Source organism: Apis cerana, linkage group LG13 (assembly GCF_029169275.1).
Source record: "Apis cerana isolate GH-2021 linkage group LG13, AcerK_1.0, whole genome shotgun sequence".
Classification (NCBI taxonomy): Eukaryota; Metazoa; Arthropoda; class Insecta; order Hymenoptera; family Apidae; genus Apis; species Apis cerana.
Genome location: NC_083864.1, coordinates 3,501,016 through 3,522,745, shown reverse-complemented (window position 1 = coordinate 3,522,745; position 21,730 = coordinate 3,501,016). Strand labels below are relative to the sequence as shown.

The following is a 21,730-nucleotide window of genomic DNA, read 5'->3' as shown; positions in this document are numbered from 1 at the left end:
ACGGCTTCCAAAGTTAGAAATTCTTCGGAGGACGAGTTCGAGGCGAGCATGATTTATATCCGGGCAAAAATAGCAGAAAACCTATATCCGAGAAAGAGAGAGTGAGAGAGGATTTCAACCTCATCGAATCGCGTCTCGAGATCTCTAATCCTGGAATTTCCTCGGCACGAGGAGCGAACAGCTTTCAAAGGATTAAGGATCTCGGTTCGAGATCTCCTCCATGCTCGATTTCCCTCCAGAGATAACGTATCCGCGATACGTTCTTCGCGCCGTGAAGTAAGAAAAAAATAGCTAGTTTGCGCGATGGAAAGGGAAAGAAAGGAAAGAATGCGTCGAAGGAAAGACGTTTCTTTCGCAATGTTCCGATGTTTGTGGAATTTGGGTCGAAAGCCGATTCGAACAATCAACGGAGGAAAGTATGTTCCGTTTCTGCGAGCTCCGTCTATGACGAAATTGTTTCGCCACGAAAACGCGGGCGTGTCGGTAACGAATACGCGGCGACGTAGCGTGTACGAGATTCACGCCATTAGAGAACTGTGTTGCCCTCGAAGAAACAGGGTCAACGACCATTAGACGTCCTTCGAACGTGAGCACGGAGGCAAGAGAGAATTTTGGTCAAGTTCGAGCCGTGGCCTCGATCGCCACGGTCTTTCTAATTCAAACACGCCGCCGACTTAGAACGAGAATAGAACGGGGATATAAACGGTTGGCTGCGTGCGCCGTGGAAAAGTCGGCCAAGATCAACGAAAGTAGGAGTGTCGGTGATTTCGTTGACATCGCGTCGCTTGCACGCTTTCCTTCCTTCTCCGATCCCCTTATCGTCCTTTCCTATCGAAAGCGTTTAATAACCGCGTCCGCACTTTCACGCGGTTTCGAAAATTCCCCGAAAGAAAAAACTCCTTTGTACACTTTTATTTTCGGGTATTAAAAAGAAAAAGAAAAAAAAAAAAGAAAGAAAGAAAGAAAGGAAAAAGAAAGAAAAAAATAAAACGTTGTTTACGACCATTAATCCTACGGACGATTCTTCTTTACGAGAGGGGAGAGAGAGAGAGAAGGGAAAAAGAGAGAGAAGGGAAAAAAAGAGAGAGAAAAAAATAATTGTTTTTAACGATGCCAGGAATAAGCGTTCGAGGCTTATCGAAACCGGTTATTGACGCGTGCTCGTCGAATAATGTTGCATATGCCAGGTGGCAAAGCGATGGAGTTAAAAATTTGTTTTCATCGAGCGAATTTCACACGCGCGGGCCGCGCGTATCAAAAATTCGTATGCATTCACGATAAACGACGGGCGAAGCGTGAAAATTATTTCGATCGTTTCGTTTCCAGTCGCGCGTTCTTCCGCCCCGAAACCAATTACCGACCGTGGATAATACCTGTTACCTGGACGTGGATCCGTGATCCAGATCCGCGGGAACGAATTTTTCAATTTTTCGCCGCAACGATAACGCAGCCCGCGAAGCCTTTGAAACGTCGAAATGAATAATTATGTTCTCACAATAATAATGGCAATGGGAACAACCTGGCACGCTATTTTCGTCCGTTTGTTTACCTCTTTATTTCTGACTGCAAACCGGTCGGTCGGCCGGCCGGCCGGCCGGACGTTTCTCCGCTTCTTTTAAAATTCAAAACCAGGCCTCGCTCTCCGCGCTCTTTTGTTTCCTCCCCGCTGTTATCTAGCCGCTCTCCTCTCCTCTCCGTATCTCCCGATACCCCCCTCCCCTCCGTAATCGTAACCACCGGACCCGGATCTCGTAAATTTCCGCGTAGAAACACGGTAAATTCGAGGAATCGAGAGATACGGAATCACAAAGGAAACGACCTACTTAAAGATTATTAAACCTCTGCTCGAGGTTTTCGCCGTTTGTCGTTACTTCTCTTCTCCTTCGAGAAAATTTCAACGATCAATTTATTTCGGATGGGTGGAGTAATGAACGGAACGAGATAATTACGCGGGGAGATCGTCGGATCGATTAAACGGACGTTTATTATCGAGTCGTCGTTGAATCGAACCACGTCGTCGAACGGTACACGAATATTCAGATATTCGCGCCCCCTTTTATCGTTGGATGAAAAGAAATAGCGGTGAATGCGCGAAAGAATATGGAATATATCCTCCATATTTCACAGGGAGAGATGGCGAGGAGCGAAACGTGACCGAGGTTACGTCGATACCACGATATTGGCGGCGGGAAGAAAAGGTTGAGAAAGAGTCCCGATCCCAAAGGAGGGGGGGATCTCTCCTCATCCCGTCGTTTCGCGTCGTGGAAAATATATAGTATTTTTTTATAATATCCTCCTCCTCCTCCTCCTTCTTCTCCTCCGTTAAAAAGGAAAATTTGAAACACACAGAAGAGCAAAGTTCTCCTCGGACAAATTGCATCAGATCTCCGTTTCTCAAGGCTGAGCGCGAGCGAGCAAGCGAGCGAGCGAGCAGAGAATAAAAGGAATAACGAGAAGGAATAACAGATCTTATACAAAGTTTTATCTTTACTAGTCGAAGAATCCAGTTGGCATTTAAGGTTGACCAGATTTGCAGCCGCTTAGGCGGTTGCTTAGACGGTTACGTAATGCTCGAAACCGGTGTTGGGGCGAGCGTTACGGCAAAGTTGCGCAACTAAGCCGGAATAATAAAGATCCTTGATCGTTCTAACGAGGCTAGCTCCTCGAGCCGACCGTCTGCGACCCTACCATTAGAAAGCAAAAGTTAAGACTGCCGGCTCATTCTAGTCAATCAAGATTATTTCCTCCCGAGACGGCCTTGATTCTTTTTCTTTTTTTTCTCTCTCTTTTCTTTTTCTACCAGTCTATCACTGGTATTACGACGAGCTATAGCGGATCTCGCGACCACGACGACGACGACAAAGGCGAATATCGGTTTTCGAATACGAAAAATTTAATCGAAACGCGATTACAACGCGTGCCCGTTTTATTACGCGATTCGACGGATTAGCCGTCGCCGCGATTTTTCAACGAATCATCGGTTGCGTCAATCTTTCGCAATTAATTTTCGCTGATAATTTGAAATTTATTTCGTCGACCTGTCATTTATTCGTAATTTTAATTTCGATAAATTGCAAAAGGAGCGTGGAGCGTAGAGCGCTTTCTTTCCATCGAGCGCCTTGTTTTTTTTTTTTTTTTTTGTTTTTTAACCTTTTCAACCGACGTCATTCCCTCTGAAGTATCGAAAATATGGATATTACGGATTTATTCCATATAACATGGAAACACGTTGTGTTTATCTTGGAGCTGTACAGGAAATTATAAGTTTTTATTTTTTTTTTCGTTGGAGCGGATCTTCTAATTGCGAGTGTCCTCCAAAATAGTGTGACCGTCTGTAACCTCTAACGGTGTAGGTTAAAAAACTAGTCGTTAAATAAAGATTCTTATCCTTGAGTGTCTAGCACGTTGCCACTGGAAGGGAGAGACCCGACGATTCTCGGCGAGCGTCTGCTAATGCGATCGCGATAGATGCGATTCTCTCGCGTCCCTTCCTCCACCCACGACTAGAAATTTCTAGAAATTTCTCCTCGCGTAATGTCTCGAGAAATTTGTTTCGGCTTTCATGAAAACTTGACTCGTCGAGATCCTTTTCTCGTAGCGGCTGAATATCGTTTAAGAATGTACGTTAATAACAAGTTTTAGCAACAACGAGAAACGGAGGATAACAGTCTACGGTGTAGGTACGGTATTTTCACTTTCCTCTCTCTCGAAATCTATCCAAGTCAACAAAAATCGCGGATAGAATTGCAGAATTATTCGTAACGCGAATAATTCATCACGCGTAATATTGGAGATTCCATTCATTTTCGTTGCTCGACGAATCAACAAACGTGAACATTTCGAAAAACGTGAAATTTCATTTCACCGCATTTCGCGATAAATCATCGCGAAATTGACGGGAAATGATAGAATTAACCGGCAAATTGGTGGATCGAATTCACTCTAAAGCGTCTTCCCGCTTTATATTTCCACGATAAATCGCGACGATCAAAATATACTAGGATGAACCTTTTCGACTAAAAAAATTGACACTTTTTTTTTTTCTTTTACAACAACAACAATCACTCCTGATCCATCGTTGCATCAGATCTAAAGTAACAAGATTCGTATAAATAACGCTTCGTTATTTTTAGCAAAGCAAAAATATTATCGATCTTCTCTTTTTTTCCACGCTTTCTCCCTATCCTATCCCTCCCTATCCTATATATGAGATGAGGGGGGAGGGGGGCATAAAATAATAATCGGACGATCTATTCGACGGGGGAAAATATTTGCGAAGCGTCGCTGTCGTCGTCGTCGCCGGCGGCGGCCGTTAGGAGAGGAGAAATTCGAAAGTAGAATGATGAATCGGAGAGGTGGACGATCATGGTCAGACACACGGCCGGGTGGGGAGAGAGAGCCCCGTGACGAGTTCTCTTCGTGGGCGTAACGTAAACACTCGTCCGCAGACTAAGCAATCGAGGCGCGATGCGTCTAATCTTGCCACGGCGTGCTGCGGCCTCGGCCTCGTCTGCCGTGGTGCACGTAAACCGAACTCGTTTATGCAGACCTCTCTGCAGAACGGCGGCTTTATCATCGGCCGCCGTTTCCGCGTTTCCAGGAAACACAACGGCCGCTGTCTCTCTAGTAGTCGCCAACGCCGCGATAACGAAAATCGAGACCGCCTCGAAGAAGATAAAAGTGAGAAAGAAAGAAAGAAACGAAGGAAGAAAGGAAGGAAGGAAGGAAGGAAGGAGGAGAAAGAAAAAATTCCTATCCTCGACAAAATTCCACGTTTCCTCGTTTTCGAATCGCCGTTCAGCTCGATTCAGCTCGAGAAGTGTTTCTATGTTTAGCGCGCAAATTCATGACTCACCGCGAATGTGACTCAATCTATTTCCCCCCTCCCCGCCCCCTCCCCCCTCCGGTATCAATTGACTCATTGTTTAAAGCTATACTGTATCAAAGGTGGAAGAAATTAAACCACTTAAGCGGCGATTGAACGAAACCAGATCGTTCGATTCGGGTTCCGTAATAAAATCACTACGTGTCCCCTCCGCCCCTCCGTCAGGATCGGGTAAAAACTTTTTACTTTAGTCGCTTCGCTCGCTCCAAAGATCGACTATCGTTTCTAATTTCTAATTAGAATCGTGCAGGCTCGAATTCGCGAAACTCGATGGATTCGGATGGATCCTAAATGGAAATTCCTAAATTAGATATAGGATACGGGTTGGCACATACCGCATACCGTTCAAACGCTCGATCAGACGTTGGGAAATGGTCGCAACGTTTAATCCACTTTGGGAGTGTCGGTAACTTTTGATATCGCGCAACGACCTGGCCGACGAGGAGTCGCGCTCGCGAGCTTGGAGACTCGGGAAAATTGGCTTGGATAAACGAAATTCCTCGAATGATAATAATGATGGGAGGGGGGGGGGCAGGGGAACTCGTTCGTTAATCCGTTGGCAAAACAAAAAACACGGAGTTACCAAGTTTGCCATAGGAATTGGAAACTGAGAATTGGATATTTGCTTCTTTTTTCTCCTCCTCCTCCTCCTCTTCTTCTTCTTCGGGTTAGGAAGCGATGCGGTGACGAAACGTCGTTTCGAATGCGTATTTTTAAACGGACGGCTCAAAAAACAAAAAAGAAAAAAGATAAAAATAAAAAAGAAAAAGAGAACGGCATTAGATCGCGTCACTCTCTGTGACTCAATTCAATTCCTTTCGATCCGCTTGACTCAGCCCCGGTCTGGCCGCGCTAGGAACGACCTTCGCGCGGTGTCACTAACCTATGTTATACGCTGCGCAACTTGCCAAACCAGACTCCGTCTAATACGTCCACGAGGCTCTCGAGCCCGCCCATCCGTAACAAGAAATTCGCTAACGCATCGCCGCTTGCCACTTCCGCTTGCCACCACTCGCTCGCCCACCTTGAACCTAGACGTCGGCAAGGGTAACCTTGAGACGCGCGTCCGTAAGCTTTAGAATGCTTAGAATTATGCCCACCTGTTCTATGAATAGAAAATGGGGAGGGGGGGGAGGGGAGGGGACGAAAATATCGGGCGGTTAGCGTTAAATTCGAGGCGGTGATTCGGAGGCGCCGCGCGTGAAAAATTCGCGAGCGTGTTTTAAAAAAATATTAAACTTTCCTCGGAAGAGAAATCTCGTTTTAAAATAATTTCTTTGAAAAACTTGGAACCTGCTCGGGGTTCTTTGTCTCTTAAGAGCTTCTCTCTTCGACGAGAGAGAGAGAGAGAGAGTCGAAATTAAGGAAGAGGAGGAGGAGGAGAAGGAGGAAATTTCGCGCGTAATATCTAGCGAGATTCTTCTCGACAAGTTTCCCATCGTGGAACAGAGAGAGAAAGAGAGAGAGAGAGAGAAAGAGAGAGGGACAATTTCGAGAAGATAATCGAAAAACTCGACGAGAATATTCTTCGAATAATCGTCTCGTTCACGTTGCGAATTTTTTTTTTCGCCGTGAGAGAGAGAGAGAGAGAGAGAGAGAGAGAGAGAGAGAGAGAAGGGGGCCGCCCATTTGCAACGGACGTTAGTCCGTGGGGTCTGTGACCAGCGGTCAACGACGAGGATTAGACTCAAGGCCGAATTAGAGCGACAGCGTAACGTCCGTCTGTGACGTGTCGTTCGGATGAAAAACCGGCCGAGTTTATCGCAATCGTGCGTTAAATGGAAGGCTCTGGAAACGGGATCTATTTTTAAGAGGAAGAAAAAGAAGAAAGGAAAAGGAAAAAAAAGAAGGAGAGAAAAAGTTGGATCGCTCGCAGCGACGAACGAAAGGCGTGGCTATATAAGAGAGATAATCTTTGGAAGGAAAGATTTCGTGTTAAGAGTAAAAGATTTCGCCGATGAATTAACGGCGATTTTTTCCCCCTTTTCTTTTCCTTTTTCCTCTTACACAAATATTTTCACTCGCCCGCTCGATTTCTTTTTCTCTTCCTTTTCTTTTTTCCTTTTTTTTTTTTATCGCCGTTTGACCAGCCGACCTACAGTCACCGCCACGATCTTGAGGCACGATGGATCGATGGATCGATCGCCGGCCCGGTTGCGTAACGAGAAACCGCAGGATTTCTGAATACTCGAAAGCACGCTGTTTACAGCCTACGCGATCGTGTTTATCGCGTGACTTCATTCACCCGTCGAATGCCTACCGTCGACTATTTTCATTCTTCGAACTGGCTTCGAGAACTGTTGAACTGTCGCGGCGCGTCGCACACGGGGCCGTGTTTCACACGCGTGAAAACACGAAATAGCTTGGGTGGTCTTGCGAGAGCTCGGAGAGGGGGGGAGGGAGGGAAGAATTGAAAGAAGTGCAACGACAAAACGCGGTGCAACGTTTCAAACCGTGGTTCGATTCCTCGGAATTCGCCGAGCGAAAACAACGTCGTCACGCGTCGCGAGTTTTTGGACGAGTTTTTGTATTTTTCGAGAGCAGAGATTTTTGATTCGAGACTCGAGATCGCTCGGTGGCAATTTCTCTCGGCGGATGAACGGGGAAGGGGAGAAGGGGAAAAAAAGGGGGAAAAAGAGAGAAAAAATGACGCGGAGAGGCACCAAAGAGAGGCGAGTTGTCGAGAGATGGTAGGTAGGGTCTGGCTCGATTCGCGGCAAAAGGTGAAAGGCCTGGTATATAGGACACCGGCCGGCCAGAAACTCGTCTACGTGGTATCCTTTTCTTGACGGTACGCGTCTACAGGACGCGTTGGAAGGGAGAGGATCGCGAGGCGAGGGGATCGGGGAGCGATCTTAGCCGAACCTTTTATGGGGAAGGCGAACGACCATCGAGAAATCGGAACGCGAAATCGTTCGACTATGCTCCTCTCTTCTCTCCCTCTCTCTCTCTCTCTCTCTACCGAAAAATCTCTAAACGAGAAAAAGCGCGGTCCGATCTTTCGGTTTATTATTCTTCTCGAATTATATAATCGTACATTGAAATGTGTCTCAAATTCGAAGCGAAGTAAACAAAATTGAAACGATTCTCCAACGAGATAATTGCACGGTCGTCGTGGATGAGGCAGCGCGGGGAATTGGAAACGGAGCTGGTCGCGTACCGATCGTTTCTCCCATTTGGCCCGCGGAGGGAACGGTGGCGACGATTAAAGTCTAGGATGGCGCGTAGCTGAAAAAGATCGGCCGTGGACGATGGCCGTTACCAAGCCGTCGCTACGCCGGTGCGAGCGATCTAACAGAAAAGGAACGGGAGAAACGCACACCGTAGGAGCAATGCCCCTTGGGTCAGGGTCAGTACCCTTTGGCACAAGCCACTCGAACCGCAGCCACGCACGTACACGCACACGCGCCTCGAACTCGCGCCTCCACACGCGTATACTCACCTGTGTATACAGCCATCGTCTTTCGGCACCGATAACCGAACCCCCGTCCTCCTTGGACTAAGAGACTTCGTTCGCGCCGTAGCGCGTCGATTTTGCGGAAATCGAGCGCAACGTTTCGACTCGTTGTACGACGACGCGCACACATATTGTTAGAAGCAGCACGATTCGTCTTGTTATGCAAACAAGCACGCCTAGATTTCGATTCTCATTCCGTCGTAGACGGCAGACGCGATCTGAAATTGTAATCGTAAACGTCGTCCTCGTGCTGTTTCGAATTACCGTTTCTCTTTTCCTTTTCTCTTGCCTACACCGGGATCGCGGCCGATCCCTTCGACCGATGGGGTATCTCGATCCAAGGCGCCCACCTGAATGGGTTACCTTGGCCGACCGGTCTAGGAATCTAACGTCTAGACTGTGTCTAGCCGAGGCGAACGTGACTATCAACTTTTCTATCGCTCTTCCCGAGGTCGTAGCCCGGCCGCGTAAGTACGAACGTGAAGGTATTTCGAGGTCTGTTCGCGCGCGCCACCGCAGGCTTCTTTCTTTTTTCTACGCGCGAATCGTTGCCGATCGCGGCTCTCTCTAGGTAATTTCTTTCCCCGTTCGACGAATCAACGATCGATTTATCCGATATAAAACGCACCAATTATTACAATAATTCGAATTCTTCCTCTAATTGTGAATCACGGTGGAACAAATCTATGTAACGCGGTATGTAATCCTCGGTTGCCGGAATCGATAACAATCGTTTGATCGTTCAATTAAATCGGAGACGGATGCCGTCGGTTGACACGTGAAATTTTACACGCCGTCGCCGTATAAAAATGTAATCACAAGCGCCGCGCGATTGTATCGATCCGAATCAATCGTCGAATCCGCGATGCGCGGAAAAAAAATATCGTTTCTTAAGAGAAGAAACGAGGAGAGAGAATCTTTCCACCGTCTTTATCTTTCGACCGATACCCGCGCATTTTAATTTTATTAGCCCCCTCGGACCGCATTATCTACCCCCTCCTTCGATCGGTGAGGAAGGCATAAAAGGCGTCCGCATACCGAGGATCTCGCCTCCCCCTCCCCTCCCCCCAGATAACCGTTCCGATACCAATTAAAAACGGAAAGCTAAGCTTTTTCGAAACTAACGCAGCCCTCTCCTCCTCTCCCCTCCTGGAACCGTATAATCAGGTTTAATCGCGTTAATCCCTCGGATCCCCGGTTTCGGCCAATTAAGATGATACGTGCCCGCGCTTCGAACCTGTCCCGTCCTCTCTCTCTCTCCCCAGTTCCTTCGAATCCACGATCCTGCACGATCCCGTAAGGATGAAGGGAGGGGATGGGTAATGGTCGAAAAATCGATACGCGTGTCGATGAGAAAAAATTGTGCGGCGAAAATTTCCGGCAAATCGTCGATCCCTCGCAGGCGCTAACTGCTTTCTTACGCTAAACTTCCACCGACGGATGATTCCGATCCGAGGGGGGAGCAATTAATGGGGAGCAGGTAGCGATCCGCCGTAACCGAAGGGGTCACCCCTCCTCGTGTGCCCGATCTTTGAAAGAAACTCAACCGCACCCTGAGGGAGAGAGAGAGAGAGGAGATCCTCGTTGTGTCCAGGAGATCCGCGAAAAACTTGTTAACGGAGCAATTTTTTTCCACGAAGAAGAAACGAGGAAGATTTGTAGAAAATTTGTGGAAATTGGAAATTTGATGCACGTTTCTTTTTTCTTCATCGATGAGAAGAAAAGGTAAAAGGTAAAAAAAAGGACAGGCGTCTCGTGTTTCGGTTTCATCCGGATAAAATAAGCCCGATATTGATTAAAATTTCAACTCTAACTCGGAGGAAGTTATCGACGAGGCTCGATCGACCAGTTACTGTTACATAGAAGAGCACGCGTCGCGTGTTCCGTGAATTGACGGTATCGATACGTACATTCCAAGAGAATCGTGCGAAGGATGGGGAGGGGGGAGAGATAAGAGTTTCCGGAAACGTGGAAAAACTTGGGTGTTTTGATACGATTTACTCTTTGCAAACATATACATCTCGATGTTGAGAAGGAGGATCGGAGGGGAGGGAAGTAAAATCGAGCAGAAGAATTTTAAACGTGTCGTGAGGTGATCCGGTTTCGAGGTGATCGGGATAAAGGGGGTAGTTAAGAGCGGACCGAGGGGCCGGAAATAATTTCCCTCTCGATATCGTCTCTTTAACGAACCCTCGATCGTGCCCCTTCCAAATCAACGACGATCATCGAGAGGCAATGAACCAATCAGGCCTTGGACGGGGAGAGTAAGGGTTGAGAGTAAGGGTCGCGCCTTATCGCGAGAGGCAAAAGACGAGAGACAAAGGAGCCCCACTGGAGGACGGCCTCCAAGATGCATTTACGATATTTATCCATTTTTGAAAGAGAGAGAGAGAGAGAGAGAACAAGTCGTCCTCTCCCTTTGGAAAATTTCTAAAGAACATATCGACACTTTCTCCGCGTCCAAGTTCGATATCAAATTTTTATCGACGAGCCAGCTGTGCTTTTTTGCTCTCCCTTCTTTCCTCCTCCTCCTCCTCTTCTTCTTCTTCTTCCTCCTCCTCTCTCGTTGCGTAATCCACAGAAGAAAGATGAAACGGGTTTCTTTCTCGACGTCGACAACACGAAGTGAAAATCTACTCGTTACTCGTTCGTTGTTCGTTAAAGAAATATAAACGATTCACGAACGTTGCACCGCTCTCCAGACGTCTCACTGGAGAGAGAAAGAGAGAAAGGGAGAAAGGAAAGAAATCCACCGACCAGTTAGTTTCCATTTGTCGACGTTTGTGATTTTGCGAAAAAAGAAAGAGAGAGAGAGAAAGACGAGGAAAGGAAAAGAATTTCTCGCGCCGACATCCGCCCTTTGAGGAAAGATTAAACGCGATAAACCAAACCGCTCCTCCTCCTCCTCCTCCTCCTTCTCCTCGGTTAGCTCGATTCTCGTCGATAACGCTAGCAACGTCGACGACGCTTCTCCAACGAACCCGTCTCGCGTGCCTTCTGATATTTCATTCTCCGGTTATCTTCCTATCCTTATCGGACGTCGTACTTGCCGCGTCACCCAACGCCCATCACCGAGTTATCCTTGGCGAACGCCGCCTAACCTAGGAATAAAAATCGGATGGAAATAAAAGAGAGAGAGAGGAATGCACGGCATCGTTCCGTCCCTCGTCTCTCGAAAACTTGTCCATCGTTCTCGATCCGCCTCCGCCACGTACGAGGGAATGATGATAAATTTCTGGGACGAAGGAAACGAAGAACCGCGGCTCCTTGACGGATAACCGCTCTTCCGTTATTCCGAGATCGTGCAGCCAATTGTGGCTCGCCCGAGACTACGCATCCGTCAACCTCGGGGTTACAAACCTACCTAACCGCCTCGTGATGTTCTCCTTTCAGTCGTTGACCCACTTCCCTCTCTCTCTCTCGAAAGGAAAATTCATTTCGAAAGAAATCCGTTTCTTTTTTTCCCCTGGAACGGATCGTTGGACGATCGAATGGAATCTCTCTCTCTCTCTCTCTCTCGGAAAATAGCTCTAACCAGGCGGAGGAATCTAACGAGAGATTGTGCAAATTCTCAGATCAAAAAGTTTTAATCGTACTTGGCGAGCGAGCGGCCCATGAATCTCTCGAAACTTTGCGACCGAACTCCCACACGATTACGTGTTCGTAGAAAACGCGAACTCGGCCGACCGGTTTTTGGTTGCTTCATACGATGGATATGTATATATATATGTGTGTGCGTGCGTGTGTGCGTGTGTATATAACAAGTTTGAGGGGAGGGAGGGGTCGAGAGAAGTCGATGCTTTTGGAATTATTAATAGAGTTAATAGGGGGAGCGGATGTTTCACATTCCTTTCTTTTCTTTTTTTTTTCCTTCTTCTCGTTTCAGCTGGTAAACGGCCTCGATAGACCAAGGTACGTTTGCGAGACCGAAGTCATGGAGGATGTGAACGTGGCAACCGCCACCCCCGTCGAGTACACGCCTCCTGGGAACACGAATAAAAATGCGAATGGGAACATCATCACCCTCACCTTAAAAAACAACCATCTTATCGTAGAGACGGAGGAGAGAGCGGTAAGTACTCGAATATCGCCATTCTACGATGTATAAGGAATAATTTTCCCCCCTTACTGCCTTTCCCATACCGTCACTCCGTTGTTTCCCGCGATTCGATCAATCTTATCGAATCTTTCTTCCCGAATTAAATTTCAAAATTTCGTTTAATCGTCGCCTGGATTAATCGGCAGGAAATCAATGATATGGAAAATCGATCGGACGTGTAATTCTCTCGATCCTCGTTGATTTCGTTGAGATCGATCCGCACGAGATCTCGTGCGGCCCCTCTTTGACAGGGATAACAGGCTCGCAATTATCGGGGGACTCGCCGCCGCGATCCCTGTAAGGTCGAAGGTTACCAGGCAATTTCGCCTCCGCCTCTACCATCGCCGTCCTACTTACGGGCTCGGAGACTTATCCTCGTGGAAGCTCATCTCGTCGGGGAGGGGATTTCTCCTTCCAAATTTCATCGAAATTTCGACGAAATTTTTGCGAGACAATCCGCAGGAACAGCAGGGAATATTGCGATAAGGAGGAGGAGGAAGGGGAGGAGAAGGACCTGTTGCGATTTAATTCCATTTCGAAGGGAGGAGAGAGATTTTCTTCGAAAATTTCCGCGCTCTCGAGCTTCTCGAGCAGCTTCTTTCGCCACCCTCCACCCTTCCTTCATCCTCCCGGCGAATTTTCACACGGCAGCGACGTGCGCAAATGTATCCCCGATCGAACGAGGAAAGGGCGTGGATCCGTGAAACTCCCTGTAAACGGCGGAGCGCGCATCACAATCCGTCCGTTGTTAATCAAGGTCCGGATAAATCGAAACGCACCGAGGGGACGCAATAGAATTTCCTCCGCTGTTTAAGCGACACGGCAGATCGGGCCGGATATCGGTGGAAAGAGTGGGGAGGATTATCACTGGCCGTAGGGGAGGAGGAAGCAGGCACGATAAACACAGGGTGGACAACCGGTTTCCAATGGAAGAATTTCGAGTTGGAAACAGTAAGCTGATCTCGTGGCGAGCAAGTTTGGGGTTGACGGTAGAAACTGTGAGAGGGATGGGGGGAGGAGGGATGTCTATTGTCGGAGCCCAAGAATCGATACGATATCGTTTCCAACGATATCGGCTTTGCTACCTCGACAAAGGTAGTAAAAAAAAAAAAAAAAAAAAAAAAGGAAAGGAAAAAAAAAGAAAGAAGGAAACGCTGGGTCGAGCCTAGCCGAAGCAAACGAATCTGTTGTTATTTCAACGACGACAAGCGTCTTAGCGCGCTTCCTCTTTAAAGGAATGCAAAAAGCGCGCGATCCGCTTTGTTCCGGATAAGGGGTGGATGCTCGGGATGCTTGGACGTAATACTTGGCTCGTGGCCAAGCTGCGGTGTTCACCCCGGGTCGCCGTGGAATACCCTCGCAATTCGAGAAATACACTATCGAGGCACTAAGTGTGCTTCTTTTTCTCCCTTTTCCTTTTTTCCCCCTCCTTTCCTTTTTTCCCTTTTTCGAACCAAGTGCGCCATCGTTCGTGAAAACGTCCGATTCAGTTCGTTCGTTCGCCTTTCCCTTCCTTTCCTTTGCAGTAGAGGAGAATCGATCGTATGGAAATAGGAATTATTTCTCCGTACACTTTGGAAAAAGTGTTTTTCAGACAATCGAGGATATATTTTAAAGAGGAGATAGGTTAAAAAAACAGAAAGAGCAAGGAAAGCTCTTTCACTTGTCGCGAAGAAATGCACCCGTGTTGTAAAATTCGACGAGTTAGATGTCGCATAATTTCCGGAAAGGCGTAGGCAATGAAGGCGTAGGCCGTGAATTCGAGATACGGTTACCGCAGGGAGAAGTGCAACGAGAACAAACTTTCATCAATTTCAAAAGAAGGGCGACGGACGGATTCGTTTCGATCAAAAACTCGTTCGATCTCGTTTGTAGGATATATAAAGAGGATGGAGAGAGAAAAAAAGAAATTTGGGTTATAAAAGGTTATTAACTAGTGAACGAGTATAAATAACGAGGCTGGAAGGAGCACGAACTACGCGTCATCCGTTTAGTAGAGCATCCGGGATCAGTAACGCGTGATCGGTAACACCCTTATCATGCATCGATTAATTTATTACGCGGAAGATTAAATTCTCTACGATCCCCACGAGGAGCAAACATTTTTATACGACGATACATAATATCGCCCAGATATTCCCATTCCTTTCAACTCGTGTCCCCTTCGACAAATTTTCCTTTCCTTTTCCGATTTGCATCTCAATTTCAATGCCTTCACCCGACCGTCCCTCCACCCGTTTTCCCGAATAAACAGGAATTTCGTACGAGCTGTTTCATCGATGGATCGTGAAGTTCAATGTTTAATAATCGGAAGGGCCGAGAGCAAGGCCAGGGTTGTCCCCTGGCCGAGGATTCGCCATGGAGGAGGAGAGACACGATTACCCTCGTTACAGAGAGATAGAGAGGATGTCAAGACGACTCTCTCTCCCCCAAATTTCCAGGCTTTTAAAGCGGAACGAAACTTTAGGCGACCCATTTTCCTTTTCGAGCGGCACACCCCCTTCTGGTCCCCTCAATTCACCCCCACGCATACGTAAGTACGCACACTCGACGGCTCTCTCCCTCCCTGGACGACTCCTTACGAAGGTTTTCTCTCTTATCACTCGTCATCGCGAGATCTACGTCTCTGGTGGGCGATTCTTCTCGCTCGATGTATCGTGCCACGATTTTCGGCGAGGGGTCGTGGAAAAAACTGCGAGACTCTACGACGCCTTTGGGACTCGGCTTTTCCTCGAGGAGAAGCTTTCACTGTTGCTTCACCCTCTTTGTCCCTTCCCTGAAAAACAGGTTAAAAAGGTGGTTATCGGCTCCCTTCCTCTCTCCTTTTTCTTTCCTTTTCTTTCTTTCTTTATCCCAAACTCTCGACACAAGTTTCTCGACGAAGGAACGCCGCGAGGTAGATGCCACAAACGATTCGTTGCTAAAAGGCTTTTTGCCCCTTTGCTACTTCACCTTTTAAATTAACGTCTTGAGGATCCGGAGTGGGATCCGTCTTAGGAGATTATATAGGTTGGACGAGTAGTAGACTAGTAGGTTAAACTTTACACACTCTCTCTCTCTCTCTTTCTTTCTTTCAGTGATTAGAATTTATCAGGGGATCGGAGTTCTGCCCGCTCGGCAACCGCGAGATTCGATGAAACGCGTCCCGTCCCATTCTCAAATGGCAATCCCCGTTTCGACGAGATGCGAAAGCTTGGAATCGATCGCGAAACGCCGATGTAGGAGTAGGAAAAGTTGTTTCACAATCGAAAAATCTTATAAATATTTTATTCAATCTTCTATAGTTCCAATTAAGATTAAGATTCTTCGCTTCAAACTTGTACAGTACTTTATTTGAAATGATACGATCAAATATAATCAAATCAATTAGTAATTTGATAAGTGAATAGTCGCGATATACATTCAAAAATCGGAATTCGAATGGGAAACGAAGAAGAGGCAAATCATTATTCCGTTCTCGTGACGAGCACGACTAATTTGGATTTGAAAGGGAAGATTTTCTGATTTCCAGCGCTCGAGACGTTCGGTAAAGTCGGGCTCTTGTCGCGTTCTTGACGGTTGCCTCGGAGGAGCTGAGCTCCCTTTTCGACGTCACCGATAATTCAGAGCCGCGTGGGCGAGGAGAAACAGAGCAGGAGCGAAACAATAGCGAGAACTAATTCTGCGGTCCGTCGACCTCGAGTAACTTCCATCGCGGTCGAATTTATACACGACCCGCGGCAACCGGTAATACTGGAAGCATCGGCTACGAAATTCATAGGGTGGAAATTAATTTGCCGGTCTCTCGACGCGAGCCGCATCGATCCTCTGCTCCTTCCTCGCCTTCCACGCGTGCTCTTGCACGGAGAATGTAATAATCGTTCTTTTCGTCGTCGCTCCGAGTGGATACAATATCGAGCAACGAATCTGATTCTTCCCTTCTACCCCCGCTGTCGCCTCGACTAGACAACCGAAGGGGGAAAAGAGCTGATGATGCATCGAGCTCGTAATTGCGGGATGCTTTGAACCGTACAGCCTGATCACGTTGCACCGTTGAAATGGCAGCGTGGGGTCGAGAGGTGAGATTGCGAGGCGAGTTGCGAAACGAACCTCCCTAACGACACCATCGTTCGTCAAACGATCAGTCTTATTCCTCCCTCCCTGGTAGCCGATTCCACCGTCTTGATTAATACCTCGCTCTCCCCTCAAATAATCCCTCTTGGAGCGGGTGGAGAAAGAAGAATTCCTTTAATTCCTCGCTTTCTTTCTGATTCTCGTTCTCGATGCTTCTAGGTGACGATGGAGGATAACAAGACTCGCACAAGGTACCAGGACAACGGGTGCTCGTTCGTGGTCGAGGTGCAGCCGAGCTATCAGAACGAGGGGGCGGAGGCCAGCAAGGGATCCACGGACGACGTGGATCAGCAAGCTCTGGTTCACAGGGAAGAAATCGCCGAGGATCGGACGTCGGGTACGTTTCGTTATGACTCGAATAAAGGAGAGAGAGAGGGGTGGAAAGAATGGATTCGTCTTTTTCACACCGAAAACGCCGCAACAGGTTTCGAAAACACGAGGCTGTTCGGGAGCACGAACACAGGATTGTCGCAGTCGGATCTCTCCATCTCTAGCCAAGGCTCGGTCAATCCCAGCTATCGTTACGGGAATCAGATGGAGTACGACTCCGGCCACTTGGGTTACCCTATGTACGGGGGTAGTTACGAGTCGGACACGTTATCCCGGAAGTTGGAGGGTGGCTCCAAGTGGGTGGAATTCGACAAGTCGCCGGACACCGAGAAGACGTTGCTGTCGAAACCGTGCGGCGTCGAGGCAACGAGGGACGGCGAGGAGAGCGTGAGTAACCGATCCGACGAGAGACGAGGGGGAAAGAAAGGAGCAAAGATTCTTCCTAGCTAGTTGTTGGTTCGAGAGGAAACGAGACTTTCCTTGTTATATTTCAGCCATCGATGACCGGGAAACAGAACAATCTGGACGTTTCTCAGGGGTCGGGGGGCTCGATGGACCAACAGGATTCGACGGACGCGAGCATTTCCACGGACACGGTTCGCTCGAATCCGAATCTCCAGGTGAACGGCGGCATCCCGAGTGAAACGCAGCAACAGCAGCAGAAAGCCGGGAGCAACGAGGTGGTCGGGAGGGCGGAGGCGAATAAACCGGTGATAACGGGAGCGTTGCTCAAGGACGACACGCAGGAGGACACTTTCCAGGAACAGCAGAGGAAATTGGGCAACGGCACTCTGACCCCCGAGCACAAGGATGGCGAAAGGATGGGGAAGAATCAGAAGGCAGAGACCGGGATCTTCGTGCCGAGTCACAAACGGAGCGGAAGCATCCCCCCCCGATTGATCGAGGAAAGCCTGGAATTGGAGTTGGAGCCGAGGAAATCGTTGGACATTTACAGCCAGATAAAGACAAGCACGAAGAGCATACTCCCAGGATTGAGCCCCAAGTTCGAGCTTCTTCAGAACGAAGTGAGCCCCATCGAGGAGAAGGAAAGTTAATGGGGACGGATTCTTCGTCGGCCACGGTCCGCCATTTTCAATTTCGAGGGACGGACGATCGCTCGTTCGAGAATATAGGAGAGATGCGAAACGATTTTCTACGAAAAATTTTGAAAAGTCCAGGAGGTTTCTACTCTCCCCCACCACTTCTACTTTCCTCCCCTCGCCCTCCCCTCGAATACTCGCACAGAGCGAAAATCAAAATTAGACCACGGCCGAGTCCTTTCCAATGGGAAGAAGAGGGACCCCCCACCTCGCCCCCCTCCAGTCGAGAACGATTTTTATCTATATAAAGGAAAAATTCCAAAAAGAAAAAAGAAAAGCTCATTGTAGATATCTCATCAACTTCGACAGATTTTATCCGGGTCTTCTTTTCGAAAGAAGGGAACCGACTCTCCGGCGATGGGGGGGATACGATCCCCCCACCCGTTCCGTAACGAGACACCGAGGTAAAACCGAGGTAAACTCGAACGTCGCTCGAAGAACTCTTCGAAAAGACGACGAGAAGAGGAGGAGCACTGATAAAAAAAAAATCACCAATGGGTGGAAAAGTTGAGCGGGTCGAAATTGGTCGTATCCAAGGGGATAGTAAACCGTAGGATTTCGATTCGACGAGCTCGTATCCCCTAACGACTCTAATTCCCTCCCCCCTCCTCTCTCCTTTGGATAAATTCGCCAAAGCGAGGAGATCCACGGGGAACAATCGTCTACTAACGAACTCGACGCGCCGTCCTCCTGTGTGCGACGCACGCCACAACGAAGGGGGGAGGGAGGAGGGTCGTCGAGAGGTCGTCGAGAGTCCGCATCTGTGGAAAGTGAACGAGATTCTTCGCGCGCGCGGTGTTCGAACGCGAATTAAGTTAATTTTTTGGAAACGATAGATGGGGAAGGAGAGGTAGGGGAGGAGAAAGAAAGACGAAACCGTTCTGGGATGTTTCGATTTCCCTCCTTCCTCATCCCTCCCCGCTATTCGTTCGAACACTTTCGAACGTCGGTTCGGAAGATTCTTCGAGCGGCGCGTACCTCTCTTTGTACAACTGTCTATCCATCTATCCGCGCCACGAGGGATATTACATCGTATACGGATACCGAATTTTTGTAAATGATTGATGCCGAAGGGAATCGTATCCCGGATTCCGGGAAACGAATTTGTTTTAAAAAAAAACCAAGAATTTGCTAAGAAATTTTCTATTGCGTATCGCGGGAAGAGAAAATAAACAGATAAGGAGATATAGGAGGGAGATAAGCGTTTAAGCGTTTAAGCGTCGCAATATGGAACGTTTTATTATTAACGCGCCCATGGGGATAACGAAGTAAGAGTCTCTCTCTCGAATCGAGTCAGCTCTCGATTACGGGATCATTCTATCTGGGAGAATAATTCCAGATGGACGAATGGAAAACGTAAAAGAAAAGAGAGAAAAAAAGTCATATATATATATATATAGTTAAATGAAACGTTGATGAGCAGAGAGTCGGGCAGAGAGGCTTAAGATTAACGTTACGTGGATTCTAGTGCCAAAATAGTTCCTTAAGGAGGTCTCTTCGAGGGCAACTCGACGAAACGTATTTGCTGAGAGATACGATTGTACTCGACGATTCTCATTATTATTATTATTATTATTACAATTATTATTATTATCGTAATTATTATTATCACTTGTACGTTTCGATGCAAATGCCGCGTTACCAGTATTTCAGATTTTATACGCTTCCGTTGACGTTAATAGCGCGAACGAAGTTGTTGTTGATTGATATTGGTGCTATCGCGTGTGGATCTGTACGAGGGGGGACCGAATACGTCCCTCTTTGAATTCGTTCAGCCTCCTCGTTAACCGCGATGAGACTCTCCCCCTTTCCCTAATTGTTATTTTCCAAATAGAAGAAGAAGAAGAGGAAGAAGAAGAAGAAGAAGAAGAATTTCCTTTTTTTTGGAGGCGGTACGTAACGCCGTTTTTTTTTTTTTAGCACACTCGACCAATTAATTGAAAACGAAACGGGACTCGAATTTCCAATTTCGAGATTTGTTGGAAGGTTTCACGAGGAATCGCTTCGAAACAAGAGACGAGAAACAACCAACCCGTTAGACGCAACTCCTGTCATTCGATTGCCATTGTCGAGCCCGAGCCGATAAATTGCCACGATGAAAAAGAAAAAAAAAGAGAGAGAAAGAAAAGAGAGAGAGAGAAGAAGGAAAAAGAAAAAAACGACAAACCCTTGCCGAGTAAGGCAATTATTCACCACGTCCACGTAAAGATAATAGAGCGTAGCTACATCTATCTAGCGATTAAGTATCGTACGTAAAAAAAGAAAAAAAAAGAAAAAAAAGGAAGAAAAAAAGAGAGAGAAGAAAAAAAAGAAACTTAGCCATACACCGCACACGAGTAAAGAACGGAATCGATTCATTTTTTCGACTCATCACGTACCACTACGTCTCTCCCGCTTTCTAACGAGTAAATCTAGTTCCCAGATTTAGTTTCTCGTGTGATCGTTACTACTACTACTACTATTACTACTACTACTACTACTACTACTACTAGTACTATTACTACTGCTACTACTAGGTGGTATTAGAGGTCTAACTCTGTGGACAAGTGTAAATTTTATATAAGACCTGAATGTCTTGCGTATTTCTAGAAATATTCTCACCACACCTTAGCTCCGTATGCCCGTCGACGGCCGATCGTTCTCGATCCCGATTTCTCTAAAAAAAAAAAAAGCATTTCTCTCAAACGCGAAGCAACAAAATTTCGAAAGGAAATCGTGATTATTACATACACAGTGTGCGTGCGTGTGTGCGTGCGCGCGTGTGTGTGTGAAACGTTTCGAGATCGATCGTTAAGACGCACACTTCATTTCCGAAGAAGGGGGAAAAAGGAAAAAAGAAAAGAAAAGGAAAAGAAAAAAAAAAAGAGAGAAAGAAATTCTCATTCTCCATTCTTTAACGCTCTGGTATTCTATCCGCATCGCGCATCATCGGTTCGTAAAGGACATAATTTAGAGATAAATTACTCGTAGAGACTCGTCGAAGTAAGACTTAATTAAAGATTAAACGCGGATCCCTCCCCGGGGATCTCGACACACAACCGTTCCATATGATCAATTATAAATTCGAATCGTAGTAATTAAGCGAGCGAGAGCGAGAGCGAGAGAGCGAGAGAGAGAGAGAGAAAGAGAGAGAGAATGAGAGAGAGAGAAAGAGATAGAACTTGAGCTTGGACGATATCGAGCTTTCGATCACGGATCAAATTTCTTTTCTCGTTTCGCATAATAGTAATAATAATAATAATAATAATAATTTTTCCTGTACCGACCCCACATCAATTTCCGTTTTTCCTCTCGCGACCTTTCCTCCTCCTCCTCCTCCTCCCCCCACCCCCCTCGAGGGATTGGATCGGAACGAATCGAAAGTAACCTCACATGGCCCATTTTTGTCGTGTTTGCATACATACCTTGTACTTGTAATCGCTGAAGGCGCACCGCGTAACTTCTCTTTTTTAGAACGGACGTGTGGACATTGATTTCTTCGCTACAAAATACCACGTTGTATATGTCAATTTATTTTGCAAAATAAAACAACTATTGGACACGGATCCCACGAATGTTGAATCATCGTCCATCCCAGTTGAAACATTTTCGCTCCTAGCGAATTTCAACGCCGCGTTCACGCAATTTAACGCAATTTAATTCCTCGAATTCACGAGAAAGGGAGGTGAACCGACGTCTCTCCACCTCGGTGGTTAACCGCGGAGGATAACGCATCGCGTCGGTAACGTGGAGGGGTTTCGTCGAAC

General features: G+C 47.2%; 1 protein-coding gene across 2 annotated transcripts in view; it reads left to right on the top strand.

Moving 5' to 3' along the window:
- LOC114576750 (uncharacterized) overlaps window positions 1-21,529 on the top strand; it is a 58,358-nt gene extending 36,829 nt beyond the window's left edge. Inside the window, exons 5-8 of one of the 2 annotated variants that reach the window (XM_028667223.2) lie at window positions 12,229-12,414; window positions 16,714-16,891; window positions 16,979-17,271; window positions 17,379-21,529. In XM_028667223.2, coding sequence (XP_028523024.2) covers window positions 12,229-12,414; window positions 16,714-16,891; window positions 16,979-17,271; window positions 17,379-17,939 — 1,218 coding nt within the window. In that variant the 3' untranslated portion in view covers window positions 17,940-21,529. The remainder of the gene's footprint in view (window positions 1-12,228; window positions 12,415-16,713; window positions 16,892-16,978; window positions 17,272-17,378) is intronic. The other variant, XM_062083603.1, reaches the window with a different exon arrangement.
- Window positions 21,530-21,730: the final 201 nt, after the last annotated feature.